The sequence below is a fragment of the Malaclemys terrapin genome, chromosome 6, assembly GCF_027887155.1.
Source record: "Malaclemys terrapin pileata isolate rMalTer1 chromosome 6, rMalTer1.hap1, whole genome shotgun sequence".
NCBI classification, from domain to species: Eukaryota; Metazoa; Chordata; order Testudines; family Emydidae; genus Malaclemys; species Malaclemys terrapin.
In genome coordinates, this window is record NC_071510.1 from 129742660 (window position 1) to 129764317 (window position 21658).

General features: G+C 45.8%; 1 protein-coding gene across 1 annotated transcript in view; it reads left to right on the forward strand.

The window, feature by feature from the left end:
- Window positions 1–21658, forward strand: part of DNAI1 (dynein axonemal intermediate chain 1) — a 298189-nt gene that overhangs the window by 126363 nt on the left and 150168 nt on the right. Inside the window, exons 14-16 of the mRNA XM_054031240.1 lie at window positions 615–704; window positions 4568–4655; window positions 11295–11374. Coding sequence (XP_053887215.1) covers window positions 615–704; window positions 4568–4655; window positions 11295–11374 — 258 coding nt within the window. The remainder of the gene's footprint in view (window positions 1–614; window positions 705–4567; window positions 4656–11294; window positions 11375–21658) is intronic.

Consider the following 21658-nt stretch of genomic DNA (forward strand, 5'->3'; position numbering starts at 1 on the left):
GGAGAGGGGAGTGGCAGAGGGTTTCAGTGTGCGCAAGAATCTCTTGTGTCTCACTTCTGTGGCAAGTCTGATCTGGATGACTAGAATCTGCCTCTGATATCACAGCTGGAAAGAACTAGCCACAAGAGTGACAGAGAGAGGGGCTGATAAGAAGGGTGAAATACTGTATGATGTTGGCTGCTTATAAAACTGTCTCGGAAAAACAGGTGAGTGTGAATAGGACCAAAGTCCACGCCATCAGGCTCCCTTTAACCTCCTCAGCCCCTAGTCAACTGCAAGAGGGGGTGCCAATGGAGGGGTAGTGCTAAATGTGGAGTGCTTCAACTGAAAGGAAACTCATTCATTTAGGAGGGACAGCTCAGTGGTTTGAGCATAGGCCTGTTAAACCCAGGGTTGTGAGTTCAATCCTTGAGGGGACCATTTAGGGATCTGGGCAAAAATCAGTACTTGGTACTGCTAGTGAAGGTAGGGGGCTGGACTCAATGACCTTCCAGTTTTATGAGATAGGTATATCTCCATATGATTTGAAACATCCATCTTACCGAGTGCTCTGTAGTTATCCGCTGCTGAATGCTTCCGTGCCAACCATGAGTGTTGTGTTTGGGCTTTTTTAGGTCAAATGGCAGAAGGATGACCTGGACAATAATTTGAACTTCTTCTCCATCTCTTCAGATGGGCGGATTGTATCATGGACTTTAGTTAAGGTAAATGTTATGTTATGATATTTTCTCCCTTGCTGAATTGAAGCAAATTATTTGTAAAGTTCAAAAGCAATAATAATGTATCAAGTGCACTAATGACCTCAGCCACCTTGTCTCTCTTATTATTATATCTTTTATTGGACCAACTTCTGTTGGGAAGACCCAGACCTGAAGAAGAGCTCTGCGTAGGTTGAAAACTTCTCTCTCGCCAACCAGAAGTTGGTCCAAGGAAAGATATTACCTCCCCCACCTTGTCTCTTTCATGTCCTGAGACCAACCCAGCTTCATGAACACTTCAAACAACAGTGTTATAATAATGAGTTAGGCATAAAAATAAGAGGTTGTTAATGATCAACACTGCAATAATTCCAATGTGAGCCTTTAAAACTTGTCATTGGGTTTTAGTGTTAAACTGCTTGAAGTGAACAGGGACAGCCCACACCTCTTTGAGCACCAAACCCTTGGTCCTGCATGCAGCATTGGTAAGCAGGCTGTGTGCAGATCAGTGGGCTCTCAGGGGGAGGGGCTGTCTTCCACCACGTTGCTTTGAAGTTGCCAGAATCCAGTGTGATTCACGGCACAGAACACCCACCGTTAATGAGAGAGCTGACTGTAGAATGGACCTCTTTCTATTTTTCCCTCCACTACCGAAAAATTACCCTATTAGGAAATGATTATCTAAAGAGGTCAGATTTGTGAAATCCAAGAAGTGATTGGGAAGGCTTCAACTTGCTCAGCAACACAACTAACTTTTCCTTTTGAGGGTGCAACTTAGGAAAATAGGTTTGGCAGTTTGTCCCAAAACCTCAATACCCCTTCTCTTCTTGTTGGCACAAAATAAAAAATGGCTTCTTGCTTGAGGATTTCAGTGTCCTTTATTTCACAGTCAACTGGATAACCTTAAGCTTACATAGAAGCTTAAAGCTCTAGAGCTACATCCTCAGGGAAGCAAAGACATTTCTTTATAAGGGGTTCTCCTGTTGATGTAGGTAATCCACCACCCTGACAGGTGGTAGGTAGATTGACAGAAGAATTCCATTTCAGGGAATTTAGCATCTGCCAGAAAAGTTTGATGCTAATTACCAGCGATGCTGGGTTTTATAAACCAATGCCACCTCCTGTTCATGATGCCATTCTCAGTTCTATACTCCTGATTATAGAGAGGTGATTCTGGTTATCAGCCTGCTGTCCGGGCAAGCCTTAGACTGGGCCTCCCCCTACTAGGCATGTGACAGCCCAACACTGTCAAACTGGGAAGTCTTCCTCCAAACCATGTCAGTGCTATTTGACAGCCTCCCAAATCCAGTATGGCAACTATAAATATCTGGTAATGCCTTTCGGGCTGACCAATGCCTCAGCCACCTTCCAACATAAATGATGTGTTCTGAGACATATTGGACCAGTGCATAATAGTTTACCTAGATGACATATTGGTCCTCTTTGACGATGCAGAACAGCATACCACTCACATCAAAATGGTGCTGGAATGCTTACGGCAGCCTGGCCTTTATGCCGACTCAAGAAGTGTGCTTTCAGTTAGGCTTCCACAGAGTTCTTCGGCTTTGTCTTATCCCCAGAAAGGATCCAGATGGACCCACGCAAGCTCCAAGCTGTCCATGATTGACCGGTTCCCCACTCTGTATGTGACCCGCAACGCTTCCTGAGGTGCACCAATTTTTATTGAGGATTTATACCAATTTTTTCAAAACAAATGGAGCCTCCTCACTGCTCTCCTTTGGAATATGCCCAATTCTATTGGTCTTCCAATGCCCAGCATGCATTCAATCAGCTGAAACTTCCCTTCACTACTGCACCCTTATTGGCTCACCCAGACATCATGCAAGCCTTCATTGTAGAAGCTGATGTGTCCAGCATGGCGATAGGAGCTGTCCTCTCCAAATGACTTGGTCCTGAACAAGTATTACACCCGTGCACTGAAGCTCACCCCCACAGGGTTAAGCTACGAAATACTGGCTAAGGAACTTCTGGTGATTAAAAAAAACTCCATTGCAGAATTGTGTCACTGCCTGGAAGGAGCTCACCACCCAGTCCAGGTATTCACTGATCATAAAAATACAGAGTACCTCCATGGGGCGAAGGCCTTAAACCAACGACAGCTTCAGTGGGCCTTGTTTTTCTCACAATTTGATTTTTGTCATCACATATGGCCACAAAACCAAAAACGTCAAGGCTGATGCCCTGTCCCGAAGATATGGTATCAATCCAGGAGCCCCATCCAGGGACCAACCCCCATTCTCAAATCCCATAACTTTCTCAGCTTAGCTTTTCACCAGGATATACTCATACTGATACGCTCTGCCTCAGGAATTCTGCCTGATGAACAGGTCATTATCAATAAGCAACGGCATGAGTCCCAGGAAGGGATCACATATATGAAGGACCGCATTTATGTTCCCCTGGGACCTGCAAGTGTTGCAGTCCTGCAGCTATGCCACGACTTTCTTCTAGGAGGACACTTTTAGGGCTTTAAGACCGAATGATTAATATCCCACCCTTTTTAGTGGTCCCGGGTGTTCCCCATGATACAATCATTCATTGCCTTCTGTGATGTTTGTGCCTGTGCCAAGTCACCATACCACAAGCCCTGCAGTCTCCTCCAGCCCTTGGACACCCCATCTAAACCCTGTGCAGCTACCTTATTGTAGAATTAACAGAATCCAACAAATTTACAACAGTTTTGACAGTAGAGGGCTACTTCACCAAAATGGCCCACTTCATCCCCAGCACAGGCTTCCTTTCTGCTGCAGAGATAGCCCAGCTATGGATTAGCGATCCCATCTGCCTGCACAGCCTTTCAGAGCGCATCACCTCCCATCAAGGGTGTCGATTCATGGCCCGGTTCTGGTGCAAGGCCTTGTGCCTGCTGGAGGTTTGCACATGTCTTTTCTCCACTTACCATCCCCAGTCAAAGGGCCAACCAAATCCTCAAGTAGTATCTGTGACATTACATCACTCATCGCCAGGATGATTGGTCCTCACGTCTCCCTTACACAGAGTTTGCATAGACACACGGTCTGTATTGTTGTAGGGTCAAAGCTTTTTTACCAACTATGGGTATCACCCCTGATTCCACCTGCAATTACCCCCAATTACCCAGCTGTCTCAGCCTAGTACAGAGGATTTTTTCTTCTGCATAGTTAAGTTTCAAAGCTGTGTTAAGTCAATGTTGAGTTGTAAACTTTTGAAAGAACCATCACCTTTTTTTCAGAGTTACGAACAACCTCCGTTCCTGAGGTGGTCATTACTCTCAGGTTCTACTGTAAATATTAGTATTATCCTCATCTTACTGATGGAGAAACTGATGTAGACTTTAATGGCTAGATAGATGTTGGCTTTCATTTCCTAAACCTTTTGCTCATACTGAGTGCCTCTCTTTTTTAATTGGGGGGGCTGGGGCGGAACGTGCCCAACCTGAAATACCATCGGCCTGTTTTTGAGAGACACTGAAGTCAACAAAAGCTGCAGGTGATCAGGATTTCTGCAAAAAAATCAGGCCACTTAATAGGAGCCTAAATGATGTAGTTGTCTCGCCCAAATTTGAAAATTTTGACCCAAGAAACGAGGGTGTGTGTAACCCGGGTGTGTGCACCTGGGTGTCCTGCTGTGATAAGGTCCCAATAGAGTCCATGAGTGGTAGAGACTCTCTATCCTGGGGAAGGGAAGCGAAGCTCACAGTAAGTAAAACACAGCTTTAGCAAGCTGCCGGCTGCTGGCATGAAATGACAAGTAATTTCATGTTTCGCTTTTTAAAATTCTTCAAGAAAACGTGCTATTTCCAAGCAATGACAGTCTCTATATTGTCACCACAAAGACACTTATTAATCTGAAGTCTCCTCTGCCTGCAGAATGAGCTGGTTCATTCAGATGTCATCAAGCTGTCAGTAGAGGGAACAACGATGGAAGGGCCAGAGGGACTGCAGCTGCAAACAATTGGTATGAGCCCAAGTTCTCATCATCCTGATAATTAGTGACACCAAACCTCTAATCACTCATCCATAGAAATTAAAGCAGAGCACTCTCCCGGTGTGAGGTGATGGGGAGAGAGACTCTTAAAGAAAGGTTACTCCTCTTGTCTGTTAGCTGATCTAAGTCTACTGCATGTGAAGGTGTAATTGTAGGGTAGGCATGCCCACTCTAGCTTCAATCTAGCCAGCTCATGAGAACATAAGAGTTGCCACCCTGGGTCAGACCAGTGGTCCATCTTGCTCAGTATCCTGTCTTCTGACAGTGGTCCGTATCAGAGCTTCAGGTGGGGTGTTCAGAACCGGGCATTTTTTGAGTGAGTCTCTCTGTCTTCTACTCCCGGCTTCTGGCAATCAGAAGTTTAGGGTCGCCCTGAGCTTGGGGTTGCGTCCCATCCAACTTGATTAATTGCCGTTGATGGATCTGTCCTCCAGTAACTTAACTAGTTTTTTTTCAACCCAGATTTGATTTTTAGCCTTCACTACATCCCAAGCCAATGAGTTCCACAGGTTAGCTATGCATTGTGTGAAAAAGTACTACTTAATGTTTGTATTAAACCTGATGTCCATTAATTTCATCAGGTGACCCCTGATGTTTGTATTGTGGGACAGGGTAAATAACAGTTCTCTAGTCACTGTTTCCACACCATTCTTGATTTTATAGACCTCTATCATATCTCCCTTTCTCTAAGATGAACAGTCCTAATATTTTTGTTCTCTCCTCGTATGAAAGCCATTCCATACTCTTGATCATCTTTGTTGCCCTTCTCTGAACCTTTTCCAATTCCGCTGTATTTGTTTTGAGTTGGGGTGATCAGAACAGGACACAAAGTATTCAGGGTGTGGGTGCACCAGGGATTTATATAGTGGCATTATGATATTTTCTGTTTTATTATCTATCCCTTTCCTAATAGTTCCTCACATTCTATTAGCGTTTTTGACCTATTCTGTGCATTGAGCTAAAGTTTTCAGAGAACTGTCCATGGCAACTCCAAGATCTCTTTCTTGAGTGGTAACATGTAATTTAGAACGCATCATTACATATGTATAGTTGGGATTATTTTTTCCAATGTACATTACTTTGCACTTATTAATATTGAATTTCATCTGCCATTTTGTTGCCCAGTCTCCCTAGTGTTGTGAGATCCCTCCGAAGAAGTGGGCTGTAGTCCACGAAAGCTTATGCTCTAATAAATTTGTTAGTCTCTAAGGTGCCACAAGTACTCCTGTTCTTCTTTTTTTGAGATCCCTTTGTAGCTCTTTACAATCAAATATGGACTTAATGATCTTGAGTAATTTTTCTATCATCTGCAGATTTTGACACTTCACTGTTCGCTCTCTTTTCCAGATCATTAAAGAATATGTTAAACAGTACAGGTCCCAATACAAATCCATTGGCAGGATCCTGCTGTTTACTTCTCTCCATTGTGAAAACTGACCATTTATTCCTACCCTTTGTTTCCTTTCTTTCAGTTACTGATCCATGACAGGACCTTCTCTCTTATCCCATGACTACTTAGAGCTTAAGAGCCTTTGGTGAGGAACCTTGTCAAAGGCTTTCTGAAAATCCAAGTGCACTATATCTACTGGCTCACCCTTAGCCACGTTTGTTGACCCCCTCAAAGGCATGATTTCCCTTTACAAAAGCTGTGTTGACTCTTCCCCAACAAATCGTGTTCATCTCTGTGTCTGTGTAGAAGGGTGGTCACCTGCTCCTGCCCTGAGGGGTTTAAAGCAGCCCAGAGAGGGCTGTGGCTGGGGCAAGCTGCTCCCAGGCTGACTGGGGAAGCAGGCACAGCTGGGGGCCACGCCCCAAACAGACCTCAGCTGGCCCTTATAAAAGGGCTGTGAGCCAGAGGCAAAAAGAGAGTCATCTCTAGCTGTGGAGGAAGATGGGCTTGGCTGCTGGGGAGCGTACCAGGGTACCTGAGGTGGAGCAGGGCTGGGGAAAGGCGAGAGAAGCTGGGGAGCTCCTGCCTGGCAACTCCCCAGGCTGCTGGCCTTGTGCAAGGCCAAATAGGTACTGGGGTTGCAGGGGCAGCCCAAGGGTAGGCGGAGGCAGCAGGACCTAACCCCCCTTGCCTGTGATGAGTGACTTGTAAACTGCAGTCTGCCCCAGTGAATGGGGGCTAGATGGTGATTGGCAGTAGCCTTATTCTGAAGCCAGGTGGGGATAGTGGGTGGGGGTTTCCCTGGGTGTGGAGACCCAGAAACTGTGGGGGTGCTGCCAGGGGGCAGCTCCCAAGAGAAAGGGGCACCGGGATCTGTGAGGGACACGGGGGCCAGCCAAAGGCGAGACACTGGCCAACAGGGGGCGCTCTGGAGGCTGAAAAGCTAATTCCCTGGACAACCAATGGGAGGCGCTGCGGCGGTGAGTCTTGCATCTTTACAGTCTGATAATTCTCTGGTACTGAAGTTAGGCTCACTAGCCTGTAATTGCCAGGATCACCTCTGGAGCCCTTTTTAAAAATTGGTGTTACATTAGCTATCCTCCAGTCATCTGGTGCAGAGGCTGATTTCAGGGATAGGTTACAAACGATAGTTAGTAGTTCTGCAATTTCATATCTGAGGTCTTTCAGGTTAGCTGCCTGAGTACTTATCCAGGGTCCCAGGCAGGCTTGGGTAGCCCATGCTGAAGCCCGTGTTGCTGTGACTTCATTGCTCTTGGTACCTGAGCTATCTAGATTAAAGCTAGCATAGGTATGCCTACATGTGCTGCAATCACATCTCCAATTGCAGTCGTTTCTATCTAGATGTAGCTAGTCAAGCTCAACAATGTTACCCATCTCCCTCTCACCTAAGGTTGACCTCCACTAGCTACGAGGTATAAACTACCAGTTCCTTGCCTCCATCACGCCGAGAGAACATAACAATGGCCAGACTGGATCAGACCAAAGGTCCATCTAGCCCAATATTCTGTCTTCTGACAGTGGCCAATGCCAGGTGCCCCTGAGGGAATGAACAGAACCGGCAATGATCAAGTGATCCATCCCCTGTCGCCCATTCCCAGCTCCTGGCAAACAGCGGCTAGAGACATCATCCCTGCCCATCCTAGCTAATAGCCATTGATGGACCTATTCCCCATGAATTTATCTAGTTCTTTTTTGAACCCTATTGTAGACATGGCCTTCACAACATCCTCTGACAAGGTGTTCCACAGGTTGTCTGTGCGTTGTGTGAAAAAATACTTCCCTTCGGTTTGTTTTAAACCTGCTGCCTATTACTTTCATTTGGTGACTCCTAGTTCTTGTGTTATGAGAAGGAGTAAATAACACTTCCTTATTTACTTTGAAGGAACACAAAATGGACACCGTGTAGAATCAAGAATCTCCACACCAGTCATGATTTTACAGACCTCTCTCATATCCTGCCTTAGTCATCTCTTTTCTAAGCTGAAAAGTCCCAATCTTATTAATCTCTCCTCATAAGAGCTAAGACGGGTTAGCTGTCTTGCTGTAAAAAACATACCTATTTTTGGCAGAGAAGACATAGCCTTACAGAGCTTGTAGAAGGAAATTCCCTCTGCATATAAAAATGTTTCAGAGTTAGCAATTTGTAGAGAGTGTAATATATTTGTGAGAGGGAATTACTTTGATACATACTGATGGTGAGTCACAATATAGGATATCCAAGGTAAATCAATGTGTTATGAAGTTCCATGTTGCTTTTGTATTATTATGTGTTAATATTACCAGGAAACAGATTTTCAAAGAATGTGCATGGTGGGATGAGAAATAGCTCTGGGAATGAGGGAGGGAACTGAGACTGGCTGGGTAAGGAGACTGGGAGTGGGGATGTAGGGAGATTGGGAGTGTGGAGGGAGGAAACTTCGCCTTTTGGGACTGGGATAGACACCTAAGGAGTAGAGACTGGGACTAGCAGAGTGAGCAGAATGGACTGGGGTAAGGAGCCAGTGGCGGGGTGGGAGGCAGCGTAGAGAGACAGAACAGGGACTGATTGCATGGGGTGGGGTAGAAAAGTCTGTGCCCCCTAGAGCACACTCCCATTCAGATCCTGGAATGGGACCCTAGATTCCTGACTTGCCTTCTTCTGCTGTTAGCAAATATTTGTGAAACCCAGTGGTAAAGTGTCTCATCCCCTTCTAGGGCTGGGCCACATAGAGGATAACAACCTACTACTGCTATCAGTTACTTTGTTAACTCAAGTGGCAGAGGTCTGTGTGGTGGATCTAAAGGTTCCAACCTTTCTGATATATCATGTAGGTGTCAATATGATGCTTACATGATGGAATTTCATTGGAGGTGAAGGAATTCCAGATTTTTGTAAAAAATCCTAGGAACTTACACACAAACTACATTAAAAGAACATTATTAAAGTTGCAAAGTCGAGCACTCAAGAGTTAGGAAATGCCAGAATTAAGATTGCAGTGCAATTTTGATTCACCCCCCTACGTGTGTATGAATTATGAATGGAGCCCTACCAACTGTGAGGGTCCTGTTATTCTATTACAATTTAAGATGTTTCCTTTCAATCTAAGACAATGCAACAGCCAGTGTTTAAAGTCTCAAGTGAGATTGATTTCCAAGATGATCTAGCATTCTGCTTCAGCAGCAGAGCCTGAAAGATCTCAATGAATCCTGAACAGTTACGATTGATAACCTCTTTTTAACAAAGGACACAACCTCCTTGGATCCAGAGATGCCAAGGTGGGGCTGGAAAGAGAGGACTTACTCTCTTCCCTTATTTAAGGTCATCTTGGGGAAGGATCTGTTCTTGAAACAGTGCAGGTCTGGGACATTTCAGTTCTAATACTATGCCCATTGCCATGTTGAGTGCCTTCCAGAGTTAAAAATAAACAAGGAAACTTGTATGAGTCACATGAGGTTTCCTTTCCATTCCTCCCCAAGCAGGAAAAGTCACATGTATGTTTGTTTTTTAAAAAAAGATACATATAGTGTATTCATTTAATAAGTTTCTTAGGAAGAAAACAAGGTCCTGGTGAGTTCTTTATTTGAGAAAGTGCTGAGGTTTGTGGTTCTAAATTCCTTCAGAAATGAATTCCACAGCCTTGAACCAGATTCTAGAAAAGAAACCTTGCCTCCAACACACACCACTTTTACCTATGAGTTAGATGGTTCTATTGTTCTACATTGGAGCTGTCAAGGGCACCAGAAGTTCCACAAGTAAACAGGTCATTTAGGGATCCAGCGCCCACACCATGTAGAGTCTTGAAATAAGAACTGAGATTTGGCAAATTTGATGAGATGTTCTGTGGGAATATAGTGGAGTGCAGGGAAAGTACATCTTTGATATACTGTGCTGCTGAGGAGGGGAGAGGCTGCCATCTAATGCTGCCCTGGAACATAGGGCTGGAGCACCCATGGAAAAAAATTAGCAGGTGCTTAGCACCTACCAGCAGCCAAGCTCCTCTCCCCCACCCCCACCACTCCCGCCTGCCGGCAGAACCCGCTGATCAACTCCTCCCCCTACCTCCCAGCGCTTCCTGCATGCCGCAGAACAGCTTTTCCGCAGCGTGCAGGAAGTGAAGAGAGTGGGGCTGGGGCGCATTTGGGGGAAGGGGCAGAAAGAGGCGGGGAAGAGGTAGGGTGGGGGTGGGAAGAGGTGGAGTGGGGTTTGGGGGAAGGGGTGGAGTTGGGATGGGGCCTAGGGTTGAGCACCCCCAGGGAAAATTAGAGGTGCCTGTGCCCTGGAATACCTGGAAGCATCTTTGAAATCTTAGAGAAGATGTGGGAAGCATTTTCAGGAAGAGGTCTGACCTATACTTACTGTGTGAGAGGCTCACTAAAAGGATTTGAATTGTTTGGCTGGAGTTTGACCCCAAAGAAAGAGAGAGAATGAGTCCTAGATACTGACTGTAGAAATATGCTGGAGTAAACTTTGGCTCCAATACCGTAAATGCACATCTTAGAAACTGTTGCCTTTGTAGTTCATCTAGGAGGTATTTCTGATTAAGATTTTGTGTCTGCCCTTCCTCCTGTTCAGTTGGAGTGTTTGAAGAGAGGGCTCTCTGTGTTCAGTTGTATGTGACTGATGGTGTACAGGTAGTATTGTTACATTCTGTGCAGAATAATGCCCTCTCGGGGGGAGCTGTGGGGTACTCAGCACTTTAGAACATGAGGCTATTTTTTCGGTGTCTGTATAAGAGCCTAACATTAGGCACCTGGTTTTTTTTTGGCCTCAGCTGGTGACTTACACAGTGTGCTGCTGCTCTGCAGCCCTGAAGACCATGAGTTCAAATCCTTTCACCAATTGACTTCTGTGACCAGTTTGCAAGGCAGTATGATATAGTGGCTAGTGCACTGGACAGGGACTCAGGAAACTTGGGTTCTGCCATTGACCTGCTGTGTGACTTTGGCCAACTCACTTCCCCTCTGTGTGCCTGTTTCTCCTCCCACCTTTTGGCTAGTCAGATTGCAAACACCATCTCTCACTATGTAGTTATACAGCACGCCCAGCAGTGGGCCCCCAAATTCAACTGGGGGGCTCCAGGTAATAGTGAAATATGAAAAATTATTTTTTTGAAACCTTCATTGATGGAATTTGTGCAATAACCAAGAAACCTGTGCTTGATATCATGGCCATCTTTCTGACTGACAGCTTTCTCTCTCTCTCTCTCTCTCTCAAATAGGTTGTGGTACTTCCTTTGATTTTCACAAGAAGATAGATTATTTATTTCTCGTTGGCACTGAAGAAGGGAAAATCTACAAGGTAAAAACCATTTCAGGGAAACCTGTTTTACTTCTCATCGCTGCTGTTTATTTTATAGGGTTATCGTCTTAGTCGTTTCCCCAGAATATGTAATACAATGCAACTCCGGTCCTTCAATCTGATCTCCGTGGGTGGACGCTGATGCCCCTGGGAAGCTCTGGTGAATCTCTGGAATATGCCTGAGCAGAGCCAATTGCAACTGGGGTCTAAAACAACCTATATAGAATAGAATCTTGTATAAAGTTTCTTGTACAAACTGCATTCCAGACTGCAGAATGCAGGTGCAGAACTAAATAAGATTGGAGAGAGAGAAATGAAGAGGGATACAGCCTCTGAGCCCCTGCCCTCATGACTATGAAATGGCAGGGCTAATTTAATCTGTGGTTTTTTAAATCATAGGAGTTTCTAGCCCTCTCTTTTGTAGAGAGTCTTGAAAATGCAAACCGTATCCAGTCATAGTTGGAAAGGGAGGTCTGGTCTCTGTCCCCCACCATTACATGCAGAGTTCCCCCAGTCTGGTTTATGGGGTCTATTTAAAATTATAGCCACAGAGCCTTCAGTTTGGGTGAGGAGCTTTCGCCTGTATATGGCTGGTGGGGCAGAGCTGCCCAGAACACCGCTATGGCTGCCGCAAGCTCCTTCACAGGCCACTGCCTTCAGCAGACTCCTCTGCTGAGCTGGAGGATGTTCTGCTGTGACTCTCCCTCACTCCCCTGTTGAAGTTGCTCCACTCTGAGCCTGACTTCTGGAGCAGACCCCTCACACGAACTGGGCAGGTCCATGGATTGCTCTAGGGCTTAGACCAGAGATAAGGGCCTGGACACCGAGAGTGGGGCAACAGTGCGCATGCTCAGAGGCAGAAACTTGGGACCCTAGGGGATTCTTGCTGAAAAATTTTAGGTGCTGAGTGAGGTTAGGCAGCAGCTGAGTGGGGGGCTTGTGGGTGTCAGTGGAGCCTAAAACTTGGACTCCGGCACCTAGGTACCTTTGTGGGTCTGGGCCCTCATGTTTCCCCATTGTAAAACGAGGACATTGATCTCAGCCTCATTGGGAGGATGGGGTGATTAAGGCCTTGATCTAGCAAAGCACTTGAAACCTGTGCTTTCATGCTATGCTGCATTTGGGGAGGGAGTCTTCAAAGTCTGTACAATGCTAATCTCTACCAGAGCACGTACACAGCCTTTGGGCAGATGGGGACATAGCAGCCCACGACCTCCAGCTTATCTGGGCAGTTAGTTCTTGCAAAACTCTCAGAAATGTTGGCAATTGTCCAGAGGTCGTCATTCCCTTTGCCACCGTAGTGTTTGTGACGGGTTGGATCACAGAAACCCCCTTGGGAGCTGCCACCCAATGTGCAAAGACTACCCCTGCTTCTGTTTTCCCTGCCAGCTCAGGACTCCAGCTCCCTGTCTTGCTGAGCCAGACACTCCTGTTTGGCTCCAGACACAGATCCAGGGTCTGAATCACTTGTTCCAAAGCTGCAAGTTTACCTGAAAACAGCTCACAGTAGCGTGCTTGTCTTTAGCACTCAGATGCCCAACTCCCAATGGGGTCTAAACCCAGATAAATCCGTTTTACCCTGCATAAAGCAGGGCAAACTCATAAATTGTTCGCCCTCTATAACACTGATAGAGAGATATGCACAGTTGTTTGCTCCCCCAGGTATTAATACATACTCTGAGTAAATTACTAAATAAAAAGTGATTTTATTAAATACAGACAGGTAGGATTTAAGTGGTTCAAAGTAGTAACAGACAGAACAAAGTAAGTCACCAAGCAAAATAAAATAAAATGCGCGAATCTATGCCTAATCAAACTGAATACAGATAATTTCCTCACCAGTTCCAGAGTGCTCCCTTTTACAGGCTAATCTCCTTTTAGCCTGGGTCCAGCAATCACTCACACCCCCTGCAGTTACTGTCCTTTGTTTCAGTCTCCTTCAAGTATCCTGGGGGGGGGGGGGTGGAGAGGCTCCTTCTTTAGCCAGCTGAAGACAAAATGGAGGGGTCTCCCACAGGTTTAAATAGACTCTCTCTTGTGGGTGGAGACCCCCCTCCTCCCTCCTATGCCAAGTCCAGCTCCAGGATGGAGTTTTGGAGTCACCTGGGCAAGTCACATGCCCCTGCATGACTCAGTCTTTGCAGGCCGATGCCATTGTCCACATGGCATCTTGCATGTCTCCAGGAAGACTTCTCATGTGGATTGGAGCATTCCAAGATGCATTGTTCCCTAAGTGTCTCCTGATCAGGTACTTAACCTGGCGAATTCCTTCCTAAAGAAGCTGACCAAATGCCTCACAAAGCTTACTTAGAAATCAAGCAAGCATACAGCCCATATTCTTAACCTCGAGTAGAAAATGATATATATGTACAAATTGGATGAATAGATATAATAGACCAGAACCTTTACGGAGATATGTTACATGGCACAGGCAGCACAAAACATATTCCAGCTATGTCATCCATACATTTATAAGCACCCCCTCCCCATAAAGCCTTATAGGGTACACTGTCACACCCTCCCCCTGAACTTACTGCCAGAGACTTGGACACTGTCCATGGCGGAGGCAGTACCTGTAAAATTTCTGTTTGTTTCTGGACACATTCCCTTTCAGTATCTTGAAACCATATGATGTCACCCCTAGGGGTTCTAGCCCGTTTTGGGGTTCCTGATCCCCAGATGCTTGCAAACAGGTAGGGATGTAGTATTGCTAACAGAATGCAGGCAGCAATACTCGTTAACATGGAGGTATCTTGGCATTTAGCCACCAATGCCATGAGGCGGTGTGCCTCAGTTTCCCCTTCTAGACAGCAGCATGGGCCTGTTATGCTTTTGCTGCTTTTTACAGGTATGGGCTGTAAAGTAACATGCTGGTGGGGCTGTCTTGTCACCATCCCCAGCATGTATAACAGCTTATTCCACAAATCAGATATGTTCCACATCTTTAAAGGGTTTACCACTAGTGTGAATTCTTTTGTTTTATCCCATAGGTGAATTAGCAAAAGACACAAGGTTAACAGCAAATCTACAGTGGACAGGCTTCGTTCACTCAATTTGACTTGTTTAGCATCTATTGCGTTTTCCCAGTTCTCTGTGCCCTCTGGTAGACCTTCTGATGCAGATTCCTCTGCCTCTTTGGGGAAGACTTCTAGTTCGGGCATGTGCTTGCGTCTTTGGCCAGGAAAGGGTGTACTACAACCATACTTGTCCTCGGCCCCTCCCTCTGGAGTTTCTCTGGGCTGGGCCCCACTCCCTTGTGAAGTTCCTCCCATGAAGAGATTTTTCCCCCCCTGTCTTGGAGAGAGAGTTTTATCTCTTGCAAGTGTAGCAAGAACAGCAGCTTTCCCTGGGGTGCTCTGGACCCCTTTGGGCACCCCACTTTCTGTTTCCAATGGGTCAGCTGGATAGACCCCCTCATCCTGGAGACCTGACCCCCAGGTTTCCCTTAAAACCTGATCCACAGGAGAGCGGGCTGGCATTTCGAATGCAGACTTTTCACCCTCCTCCTGGGAAAGCCCCTCCCCACAAAAGGTGGGTGGACTCTCTGGCCCCCCCTGACCTTCCATCTGGGCTTCCCTCTTTGGTCTCCCCTCTGGGTCCGACACTCTTGTGTCCCCTGAAAGGGAAGGTGATCCTGCCCCAGCTGTGGACTCACAGCTACCAGCTACGACAGACCTGTCACTGGCCAGCAAAATCCCTCCCCTTCCACTCGGGTTGGGCTGGCACTCAGCTATAGGGTCCTTGGGGCCTGTTCCCACCACAGCAGTCCCCAGGACCCCAACTTCCACCTTTGGGACACACGCCTCTGTGCACCCCAGGGCAGGCCCGGCCCCCTGCTGACCTGCAACTTCCTGGCAGTCAGCGGCTGTAGTGGCCTCCTTGCTACAAGGTGGTACATCCCCCTCCCCCGGGGAGATGATTACGGGACAGGAGCTGGCTTCATCCAGCTCCCCCCTCTGGAACTCCCCTTGAGACCCAGGGCTACAGGAACTGGCCACAACCAGCCCTGCCCCCGAAGCTGCATCCTTTACTGCTGCAGAGGAATCTAAGAGACACTCTCCTATTCCCCCAGCAGTCCGTGTGACTTCGCCCCCCCCTCTGGGGCTTTTAGCACAAGATTCCTTCTCACTGCTAACCAACCCTGGGACAGATTCTGCCACACTAAAGAAATCATTCCCCAGTAGAAACGGTGCAAAATTGTGTGCCACCGTAGCAACAGTCAGCTCAGCCTGCAAATCCCGAGTTTGCATGTGTACTTTAGCTAAAGGTGCAAAGACTTTGTAACCCCCGACCAGCTCTAATTCTGCCATTTTACCTGGCAACAAATCCTTTTCTTGGATCAGGTCCCTCCTGACCACAGAAATCTCAGCACCCGTGTCCCTTAATCCAAGAAGCATTTGACCATTCAATTTAACAGCATGCATATGCTCATTGCTGGGTTGTGTGGAAGCAAGCTTTACAAATCCTGTGTGGAAAGAGGCCACAGCCTGGCTCTGAGAAGCCGCAGCTTCACTCAGTAAGGGACACTTATTCCTCAGGTGCTCAGTGGACTTACAATGATAGCACCTCTTGGGCTCCTCTGCTTGCACAGGAAATTTGGGTCGAGTACCAGGGGAATGGGGAGGTGACCGCCCAGCCTCTTTTTTCCCAGACCCAGGGGTAAAACGGTGATTCTGCTTTCCCCCAACCTTATACCCTTCTGCCAGTGGTTTGTGTTTGATTGCAGCTTGGGCTTGTTCATAAGAGTCAGCATACTCAGCTAATTCACCCACTGCATTTACCTTTTTGTCCCACAAATACTGTTTTACCTCATCACTGCACATATTCAGGAAATGTTCCTGAGTAACTAGATCACACATCCCTTCAAAGCTGGTAATGCCTCTCCCCCGCACCCATTTATCTACCAAATCTCTCATTTCATTGGCATAAGCCACATTACTTAATCCAGATCCCCTCTTAAGGCTCCTGAATTTAACCCTGTAGGTTTCAGGTGTAACCTGAAACTGTTTCAAAACCAGTTCCTTAAATTTACCATAGTTTGAAGCATCATCAATAGGCATCTTATTGAATATGTCCAGAGCTCTGCCAGTCAATTTTGCTATCAATGTGGTCATCTTCTGATCTTCAGGGATGGCATGGAGGGTGCACAGTCTCTCAAAGGTGATGAAATATTCGGCAATATCGCTGGACTCATCATACTGTGGACATAGCCGCTCCCATTTATGGATTTTTGGGGAAGTGGAGCCAGCAGGGGGAGGGTTTCGTCTCTTTGACTCCATAACAGCCAGTTCATGCTTCCGGGCCTCCCTCTGGGCCTCCATAGCCCTCTCGTGGGCAGCTGCCTCTGCCTCCACTCTCGCTGCCGCCCTCGCTGCCTCTGCCTCCGCCCTCGCTGCCTCGACCTCCATAGCTCTCTTGTGGGCAGCCTCTTCCCTTGCATGTTCTGCCTCCATGGCACTAATTTCTAATTGTCTTAGTTCCAGCCGTCTCTTATGTTCACTTTCTCTCTCTTTTGCTTCCAACCTGGCCAGCTTTAGTTTAATAGCAGCGTCACTGGTACTCATTGTCCTGCTTTCTCGTGCTGGGCTACAACCACTCTGCAGTTCACTGGAACTGAGATCACTAGTACTCATTGTCCTGCTTTCTTGTGCTGGGCCACAACCCCTCTGCAGTTCACTGAAACTGAGATGCACTCAGCTCAGGGGATTCTTAGTTAACAGAGAGCTTCCTTTTCTGTCCCTACTTCCCTTGCCCGAAATAAGCAAACAGAAAATAACAAACCAGTAACCACTTTGTCTGTTCTCCAGCCACCACACTTAAAACTCACTTAAAATCACTACCAGTATCTCAAAGCAATCAGCTGTGCACAGATCCTGCTCGACTACGCCACTGTGACGGGTTGGATCACAGAAACCCCCTTGGGAGCTGCCACCCAATGTGCAAAGACTACCCCTGCTTCTGTTTTCCCTGCCAGCTCAGGACTCCAGCTCCCTGTCTTGCTGAGCCAGACACTCCTGTTTGGCTCCAGACACAGATCCAGGGTCTGAATCACTTGTTCCAAAGCTGCAAGTTTACCTGAAAACAGCTCACAGTAGCGTGCTTGTCTTTAGCACTCAGATGCCCAACTCCCAATGGGGTCTAAACCCAGATAAATCCGTTTTACCCTGCATAAAGCAGGGCAAACTCATAAATTGTTCGCCCTCTATAACACTGATAGAGAGATATGCACAGTTGTTTGCTCCCCCAGGTATTAATACATACTCTGAGTAAATTACTAAATAAAAAGTGATTTTATTAAATACAGACAGGTAGGATTTAAGTGGTTCAAAGTAGTAACAGACAGAACAAAGTAAGTCACCAAGCAAAATAAAATAAAATGCGCGAATCTATGCCTAATCAAACTGAATACAGATAATTTCCTCACCAGTTCCAGAGTGCTCCCTTTTACAGGCTAATCTCCTTTTAGCCTGGGTCCAGCAATCACTCACACCCCCTGCAGTTACTGTCCTTTGTTTCAGTCTCCTTCAAGTATCCTGGGGGGGGGGGGTGGAGAGGCTCCTTCTTTAGCCAGCTGAAGACAAAATGGAGGGGTCTCCCACAGGTTTAAATAGACTCTCTCTTGTGGGTGGAGACCCCCCTCCTCCCTCCTATGCCAAGTCCAGCTCCAGGATGGAGTTTTGGAGTCACCTGGGCAAGTCACATGCCCCTGCATGACTCAGTCTTTGCAGGCCGATGCCATTGTCCACATGGCATCTTGCATGTCTCCAGGAAGACTTCTCATGTGGATTGGAGCATTCCAAGATGCATTGTTCCCTAAGTGTCTCCTGATCAGGTACTTAACCTGGCGAATTCCTTCCTAAAGAAGCTGACCAAATGCCTCACAAAGCTTACTTAGAAATCAAGCAAGCATACAGCCCATATTCTTAACCTCGAGTAGAAAATGATATATATGTACAAATTGGATGAATAGATATAATAGACCAGAACCTTTACGGAGATATGTTACATGGCACAGGCAGCACAAAACATATTCCAGCTATGTCATCCATACATTTATAAGCACCCCCTCCCCATAAAGCCTTATAGGGTACACTGTCACAGTGTTCATTAGAAAAAAGGGTCTAACTTCAAATATTCAAGAACGAAGAATCAAGGGTAAACTCCTCTCTGGATGGACATGCCTATAGACTATTTGTTAAGCTGTTTTAAAAAGTGAGTTTGTGAAAGCTTTTATTTTTCTAAGGGGTTAAAACTTCCTAACAAGCAGCAGGATAATAGGTTCATTATTTAGCTGCAGAACAATTACAGTGAATTTCAGAAAATAGTGTGGCTAATAGCATTTCCAAAGCCAAGAAATCATTATCTTAATTACACACTGGTCTGTCTACTGCCCTTTTACATAGAGGACAAACTGTTTCTGCATTAATATGAACATATTATGGAAAACAGCCTCTTTGCATATTACCCACTGTTTTATGAATTGTTCAGCTCTGTGTATTGAAAGAAAAGTTGCAGTTACACAGGCCCTGCAAGTTCTGAGCAAGTATTTTAAAGTGACATTAATTATGAGATCGAGTTTTGATAGAATTAGCGCTCAGCCAATGTGTGTGTCAAGAGAAACTGCAGTGATATAGTTAGAATAAGTTGGAGAAAGAGAGAGATCTAGCCAAAGTCTTTGCTTGGGTTTTACTTAGTCCTTTCAGAAAGAGTTTGCCTGAGAAAGGACTAAAAAAAGCTAACGTCGCACCTCGGGATCTGGCTCATAATAAATAACAGCAAACAACTCTGAACCCTTTTCGATTTTTTTCAGCTGTTTCTAATGAGATCTGAATTTTCTCAGTCCTAATCTGCCTGAGGCTGTCAAGATGGTTGCTGCCTATTTGATTTGTACTGTTTGTTCCCCATTATAAGCCCCCTTTGAAAAAAACTGTTTCTTATACTACCTTCATACATAGCGTTTCTGTAAGTAAATTAAAGAAACCCACCAGGATTCTGAAGACACCCATAACTGTCCACTTGTGTAGGGAGAAATGGAAGAGTTCTGAGGGCTATATGTTTAGTGCAAGCTGCAATGCTGCTAGCTAACATTACAAACAAGTGCTGTAGCCTCTATGAATTCTTTTTCCTTCTCCGTATTCTATAGCAATGTCTTGTAACCCTATAGCCAGCTGTCTTACAACAATATTCCTGTGCTGGTGTTAATAGATTCTTTGTTTTACCATCACAATTTCATACTACTGCTAACTTCCCGAGAACACCTCTATCATCAACTAAATAGGAGAAAAACGTACTAAGCAAATCTGGGACATCATTCTGGAAGATGAAACAGATTCCGCACAGTCTCAGTTTGGGTCTAATCATCCTCTTCCTCGTCTTCAAAACTTTCACACTGACAGTCAGACTTCACCTTTTTCAGGAGTGTTTGATTCTGAAATGTGTAATAAGCAGCCTCAGTGAATAGGAGAGTGAGGGGAAATACTTGCCGACTTCTTTCAGTTCCAGACAGCTTAGAAGTTCTTTGTAACTTCAGTAGGTATCAAGTTCAGACAGAAATCTGATTTGTTTTTCCAATTGGAAATAACCCACACATTTTTAACAGTGAGGGTGATTTATAATGAGAACAAAAATCCACGGAAGAGATGTTTTAGAGCAGTGGTTCCCAAACTTTAACAACCTGTGAACCCCTTTCACTAAAATGTCAAGTCTCACGAACCCCCTCCTAAAAATGAATATTTCTAGGGATCTTCTCCTTTACTTGAGTATAAATTATAAAAGCAGTGATCTTGGAAATATAAAATTTGTTTTTGACATACTTATTACACACAATTTATTAATTATTATTAATCATTACAGTATTTTTATTGCATTATGAAAACGGCAACACTTTTCCAAGATCTCACTTTGGTAGCTTGTATCACTTTGAATAAGCCTGTTATAAGACAAGGCTCCTATGTTTCATCAAGGAGTATCAGATGTGAAACAGCAGGAAGGGATTTAAGAAGCCAACTCAGAGTTCCTCCTACACAAGCATTCAGGTCTTGAGCAGTCCAGGCAAACAACGCACATTACAACAAAGCTTAAACTTGTTCTTCATAATCATTTTAAAAACAATACTAGCTGCCTATTTCATTTTAAAAAAAACAGCAAAAAAATCCACTTCCCTTTTCATTTCTTATAAGGAGTCTTGAAGTGTGATGGGGCTCCGAGCTGCTGGCCCCATGCTGCCCGGGGTCCCTAGGGACAGCTCTGTCCACCATTGGGGAATTTTTTCCTGAGAACCCCCTGCAACATTTCGTGAACCCCAAGGGGTTCACGAACCCCAGTTTGGGAACCACTGCTTTGGAGTAAAACTGGCATGTATTGTAATAAATGTCCAATAGAAGAAGCCAGGTCAGAGGGGGTAGACATACCACACACTAGAGCAGGGAGGTAGGGGCTAATTTTCTGCAGAAGTCTGGCAGGGTCCTTCCCTGCGGCCTGTTTTGCCTGCCAGTTGGAGAGAGTCCTCCCAGTTGGAGGGTCTCTGCGAGGGAAGGAGAATGGACTTTTCCTCCCTCTACTCTTGGCCCAAGGAGCAGTGGAGGCAGAGCCTGCTAGAGCCAGCCTGGCTGAGAGGCCAGGAGAACCCGGGGAATGAACTGCTCTGTCTCTGCCTGAGTGCTGCACTCTGTGAGGGCCAGGGCCACAAGACTGCTTGGTTTCTTGTTTACAAGGCCTGGAAGGAGCTTGCCAGGGGTGTGGTCACAAACTCCTTCCAACAACCCAAATCTGAGGGAAACGGGAGTTATTAAAGAGGCAGGTTTATAATTAGAGGCTGAAGCCTTAATGAGACAGGAAAAATGCCCAAAGAAAAGGCTGTCTCATATGAGCCTGATGCTACAGGCCTAGACCAGTCTCGCATACCCCATCAAACAACCCTGTAGGCCAAGACACCACTGACCCTCAAAACCACCTCCCAAAGCGATGACTATGTTGTTCCTTTGATCAAAACTGTATCAACTTTTGTCTAGACAGAATCTCCAAAAATATTTCTCTGAATATTAATTTTCCATGGGATCCAGACAGCCCTGGGTCAAGACTCTGGTTGATTAAAATTCTGAGACATAAAGGGTCTTTCAAGTCAATAACTTGCAATGAGAGTTGAATAAAGTAGCTTCCCTCACCTCTCAAATTACCCAGGTCCTATTTGTCTCTTCACAGCAGAGTTGCTTTCAAAAACAACCAAATACAAATCCCCGTTATGACTGAATGTTAAAAAGCATGAAGCATTGATACAGCATGAAC